Source organism: Aplidium turbinatum, chromosome 2, assembly GCF_918807975.1.
Source record: "Aplidium turbinatum chromosome 2, kaAplTurb1.1, whole genome shotgun sequence".
Classification (NCBI taxonomy): Eukaryota; Metazoa; Chordata; class Ascidiacea; order Aplousobranchia; family Polyclinidae; genus Aplidium; species Aplidium turbinatum.
Window position 1 is genome coordinate 14,190,599 of NC_137473.1, and position 6,114 is coordinate 14,196,712.

Sequence of the window (6,114 nt, forward strand, 5' to 3'; positions counted from 1 at the left end):
ATAAAAACCTAGATATAGACACCAAAACTACATGTTTTGGTCATAGGATGACCGAGTTATGGTCAATTTACTGTTATTTTAATGGTTTGGTGGCCATCTTGGATAGCCATATTGAATTTATAGGCTATCAGATAATTCAACAATTCTGAGAATAGTCTCATTGACTTCACAGGGTATAAAAACCTAGATATAGACACCAAAACTACATGTTTTGGTCATATGATGACCGAGTTATGGTCAATTTACTGTTTTGTTCAATGGTTTGGCGGCCATCTTGGAAGCTATCTTGAAAATAACCACTTTCCGGAAGTTGGATTCCTTAAGATTTTGAATATGTTAGTACTGACACTCCATACTAATCAAATCAGTTGAAAAACCATTGGTAACTTATTGTAACCAAAAAAGTAACACCAACAACAAATAAGCGACTACAATAAGAAAAAAACAAGCAAAAAATTAATACATGACGTCACAATGACGTCATTAATAACATAATTTTGTGTGATTTTTATCTCGTGTATTTTGTAGTGGCAGTCAGTCCAAATATAAAAAAATAACGTATCTAATTGCATAAAAATGCCGTGAAAAGAGCTCAAAATTTACTTGGGGGGAATTCCCGATTTGGGGGTGATCACGTGACCCAAAAAGTTGCGGCACCCACTAAAATTGAAGTTAGATTCATCAACTACAAAAAAACAACGTGTAACATGTTTAGCCTAAAGATGCTCATTTTTGCCCCTAAGGGCCTGCACTAACCGTGTAGTGCTGAAAGCGTTTTTTTTTTTTTTTTTTTCTGGTATAAACTGTTTATTTTTTACTCTCAACAGCCTACTGTAATGGCTAGTTTTGGAGATGATATCTCAATTTGGAGACGGCCGTTTTTGAAGAAATGACCGAAAAGTCTGAGAAAAAAAAAACAACCGTCCAACTGCGTTTCGTGATTAGGCTAACGCGCTATTAATCCAAGTATTCCCCAAGATATCAGCTAATGTACATTTAGGCTACCTCATTGCGTGAAACAATTACAAGATAAACTGTTTCGTTTGCATGGGTATATGGGAAGATCAATACAAAAGTCGCCTGTATAAATCAAGATCCCTACAAATTCACTAAATAGACATAAGCCATCGCTGAATTTTCAAAAAATTACCTAGTTGGTCGTCTCCGAATCGACGTCTTCGAATTGCCCCAGACCGTACAAAATACCACGCAACAACCAGCTATGATGGCTTCTATGGTAGACATAGAAATTCTTTCCACGGTAATTGCGTTGCAGAACTAAGCCGTAACCTTCTGTTCGCTGTTTTCCATTTACAAAGATCACGATCACATTCATGGCAAGAGTTTCTTGTGTTCATAAATCGTAGTGTAAATTTCACAAACACATAATAGCAGTACTTTCCAAAAATTGCTTCTTCTATGTAAAAATACGCAACTAAACAAAAGCGTGATGGCACATTTAAAAATTCTTTGATCTCAATAATCAAATCAATTTTATGTTTAAAAAAGCAACACAATCGACATCAAATAACCAACAAAGTCTTACAAATGTAACTGCATCTTGCTCAGCTCAATAACCTTGATCGAATGAAAAATAGAAATTCGTAAATGAATTGTAAGCAATCCCAAATTATCTTGGGCATTTAAAAATGCCGAATTTTTATGCTCTATTATAAACACGGGAACAAATAAGCTTCTGTTCATCAACTAACCTAGCGATAAAATTACGATATAAGCTATGGCAGTAAGCAACACCATAGTTAGATTTAACACTATTCTAGGATGAAATCAACAAGTATTGTGTCAAACTAAAATTCAATACGCTTGTTATCTGAATGCAATGTTCGAAAGGCACAAACTGGTTCCAATTTTCATTAAGTTATTTTTATGTACATACATGAAGAGGGTTGTTTATTCTGTTTGTTGATGTGTAAAATATTATAGAGCTACTTTATGACGTCAGATTCAGCAAATCAGCATGCACTATGTTTTTTCTGCCGTTTTATTTCTCTTGTGCGGTGTCCGACAAATTGTTCGTAAAATTAATTCTTCGTAAAACAATTCTTCCTAAAGCATTTTTCGTGCATGCAGTTAAAATTTGATGTATACAAAGAAATGCTTTACGAAGAATTGTTTTACGAATTTCATTTTACGAAAAACAGTTTACAAACAATTGTTTTACGAACAAGTGCTTACGAACACGTGCTTACGAACAATTGCTTTACGAACAATTGCTTACGAACACTTTGCCTATAACCCTCTTGTGCACAGTAAATTGTTTCATATGCAAACACATGCTACATCCCATGAAAATCATTCTATTCGTGCTCAGGATACAAAAGTTGTGTAAGAAGCTATAAATAATACAAACCGGTAGTATAGCAGGCTTTGGTTACAATTTGGTGTAGCAGCGTTAAAACAATTTCGTTAAAACTCGTCATGACGATTTAGCGCTTCACCCCAATCAGTAGCCTGAGAACCAACAAATTTATCATGATGACTGATAACCTCGTCTTTTGTTAGCTCACCATCTTTGTCATCATCTGCTTCATAAATGAGATGTTTTGCTTCTGCTTCGGCATGGTTGTAGTCTTCGGGCATGATCCAAGCACGCACTTCCTCTTCATCCAACTTTCCATCTTTGTTCACATCACGGTACTGGGTAAATTGCTCTTTTTCGGTCGTCACCCAATCTGGCTCCTCTTCATTATCTTCTGGATTGTACATGTCTCCAATGTATTCCTCTAAATCCACAAACCCATCTTTGTTCTTGTCAATTTCATCAAGAGTTTCTTTGGTGACGACTTCCTTCATATGATCGTATTCTTCCGGATGTAAGAAAGCTCTAAATTCTTCAACTGTAAGAGCTTTATCTCCATCACTGTCTGCCTTTTGAAACCTTCTTTCATCTCTGCTAATCATCTTTTCGTATTCATCATCAGTCTCTTCTTCTTGATCATCTAAAAACCCATACGTTGCTTTCTTGTATTCAGCCCAATCAATCTTCTTGTCCTTGTCAGTGTCGTGCGAATCAAATTGCTTATCAGAGTCCTCCCGAATGTATCTCAATTGTGTGAATACAATCCAATCCTTAAGTTCTTCTTCACTGATCTTTCCATCTCCATTTTTATCTATTTTATCAGCAATGATCCCGAGTCTTCTTTTGCTCTCTTCAGGAGACAATTGATCGAAAGTTTCAGCTTCTTCTTTTCCTAAAAATGCTTCATGGTCATAATCCTCTGATCCCGGTTCCTTGTCACTTAAGGAGTTGTCAACAACACGATCCTTGTGTTGCGCAACACCAGCAAGTGCTCCACAAATTAACATAGAAACGAAAAACAAGTGATATTTCATCTTAACGTAGTTGTATCCTGCAAATGCAAAGTAACAATTGACATGACTGCGCTTCAGATATATGCTGCATTTGATATTGGGCAACGAAAAAATCGAGTAAGTGTTTGCAATAAACATCAAAATTTCTTTTCGTATATGGCACAAAAAAATTAAAAAACACGAAATTATTCATCAGAAAAGTTGGTTTATAACACGTTTATACGCCAGGCAGATCACCAGGACTTTACATAAACTTTCCAAATGTATCACAACTAGCCTTACATCAAAAGCAAAAGCTACACATGAAATAATCTGCGAATTTGACCTAACACATTTCATCTTAAACAATACTTATTAATATATGAATAATGCAAAAGCCAGATAACAGACATACAATTAACCAAGTCACAAATTCACATACATTGAAACGTAAAACTTGCAATCTCTTTTTCATATTCAAATTGTTTATAATATTCTTCTATTTTGAATGCACTACATGATTAAAACAGAAAAACAGCAGGGTTAAACCAGAGAAGTGCTGTGGAGAGAGAAAGGCGTCATGTTGGGTAAGAAAAATGCAAAATTGGAAGAAAAATTACTTAGGAAAAACAATCACCTCCTGTATCAGAAGGAAACTGCCATGAGATGAGAATTGAGAATGAATGTTTAATTTCATTAAAATGGAAAACTTGGAACAGTGGTTATTAAAGTAGCATATTGTGACACAAACAATTACTAACTTCTTAAAAAAAACGATGATAGTAAATCACTTGCCAAGTAGCCAACTAGTTTAAAACTGATTTACATTTGATATAGTAACTAACAAGCATGGATCATACAGCAAAGTCTAATTGTAATTTCAGCATAGAAAAAAATGATGCCATATGCATTGTGCAACTACTAATGAACATACAAACACAAAGCAAATTCAAATGTGATACTTGCTCACTGCAACACAGAAATTTTAATGTACACAATCTAACCTTGCACAAAAAGGATTTGCTTGCCGTGATATATAATATAATACAAAATGATTGAGATTTAAAACTTTTCCACAAACAAACAGAGACACTGCGGGTAGTAAGGCGTGTGTTTTCATACTGCCAATCGTAATAGGTAAAAGTAAATAAATGGTAACAAGACACATGCACCGGTGAGTGGTGACATGTAGTAGCGCTGTCTTCCACACAAAACAAGATCACACAGCAACTGCAACAACCATGCATTATATTACTGTGCTTTGTTTTATTTAAGGACAAATTTTCTTTACTTAAGAAAAATATACACTAGTACATTTGATGTTAACTGACACATTAGTAATGCTGCAAAAAACAATGCGAAATAGGTTGGAAGACAAAGTTATGGTATACATGCAAAAGCTAAGAAAAATATTATGATGGACATATGCATATTAAAGCCAAATTGTATGAAAATAGCATCTAAGCAGACAATAAACTGGTGGGAAATAACTAAAGATTGACGATGCTCTGCAAACTGCACAGAACCAGGTTCAAAATTTTTGTTTGGATTACTGCCATGATTTATAGTTATATGAAGTCTGCGTAAGTAAATGCAAAACTTTAATTCACTCACGATAATAGCCTATAGCACAGAGTCTGCGACGGTGGTTCAAGACATGCACAAGGAGGTTAAAGTAGGCTTTGTCAAGTTGAAGATAAAGATACCCATAACTAAAACATCATCATTGAATGCAGAAACATAATCTACAAAAGGTATGAAGCTGACAAAAGGCTTATTCAAATCCCGCATGCATCACTATGCAGACAAAATTAAAATTCATCATGACGCTTCAATGCTTCACCCCAATCTGTAGCTTGAGACCCAACAAACTTGTCATGGCTTGCCAGAATTTCTTCTTTACTTAATTCTCCATCTTTGTCACTATCAGCTTCATAAATAAGATGTTTAGCTTCTGATTCAGCATGATTGTAATCTTCAGGCATAATCCAATAACCAATTTCTTTTTCATTCAATTTCCCATCCCCATCAATATCACGATGCTCTTTGAACTGCTGTCGCTCCGTTTCAATCCAGTCTGGTTCCTCTTCATCATCACCGCCACGCATATCACCGATATATTCTTCCAAATCCACAAAACCATCCTTATTTTTATCTATGTCATCCATTGTTTCTTTTATAACAATTTCCTTCATATGATCGTATTCTTCCGGATGAAGAAAAGCACGAAATTCGTCTATTGAACATTTGTCATCCTCATCAACATCAGCCTTTTCCCACCGTTTTCGATCTCTTGCCATCATTTGGCGGTAACTAAATCCATCTGACTCAGAATCTGCCATGTCTTGTTCAGTCATGAAACCATATGTGGATTCTTTGTATTCTTCCCAGTCAATTTTATTGTCTTGATTTTTATCATGCTGTTTAAATTGCTTATCAGAGTCTTCATTTATGTAACGACTTTGTGTAAATACAATCCAGTCATGGAGTTCTTTCTCAGTAACTTTTCCATTTCCATCTTTGTCAATTTTATCTACAATGATGCCAAGCCTTCTTAGACTTTCTTCTGGTGATAACTCATCAAATTCTTCAGCTTCTTCTTTGCCAGCAAATGCTTCATGATCATATTCCGGCGATCCTGGCTCTTTGTCACTGAGAGGACGATCAATGACACGATCCTTCTTGGCGACAGCTGATTGGGTCAGGCCAACTATTGCCATCAAGAACACGGAAATTAAAATAAACGTTTTTCCCATTGTTGTTAAACGACTGAACGTGTTATCTATTCTACAGATACTGAAA

General features: G+C 35.4%; 2 protein-coding genes across 2 annotated transcripts; both read right to left on the reverse strand.

The window, feature by feature from the left end:
• Positions 1–1,331: 1,331 nt before the first annotated feature.
• On the reverse strand, positions 1,332–5,098 carry LOC145765340 (calumenin-like). Its single transcript, XM_082577143.1, has one exon. The coding sequence runs from the start codon at positions 3,469–3,471 to the stop codon at positions 2,428–2,430; it is 1,044 nt and encodes a 347-aa protein (XP_082433269.1). The 5' UTR covers positions 3,472–5,098; the 3' UTR covers positions 1,332–2,427.
• On the reverse strand, positions 3,372–6,114 carry LOC145765341 (calumenin-A-like). Its single transcript, XM_082577144.1, has one exon. The coding sequence runs from the start codon at positions 6,066–6,068 to the stop codon at positions 5,124–5,126; it is 945 nt and encodes a 314-aa protein (XP_082433270.1). The 5' UTR covers positions 6,069–6,114; the 3' UTR covers positions 3,372–5,123.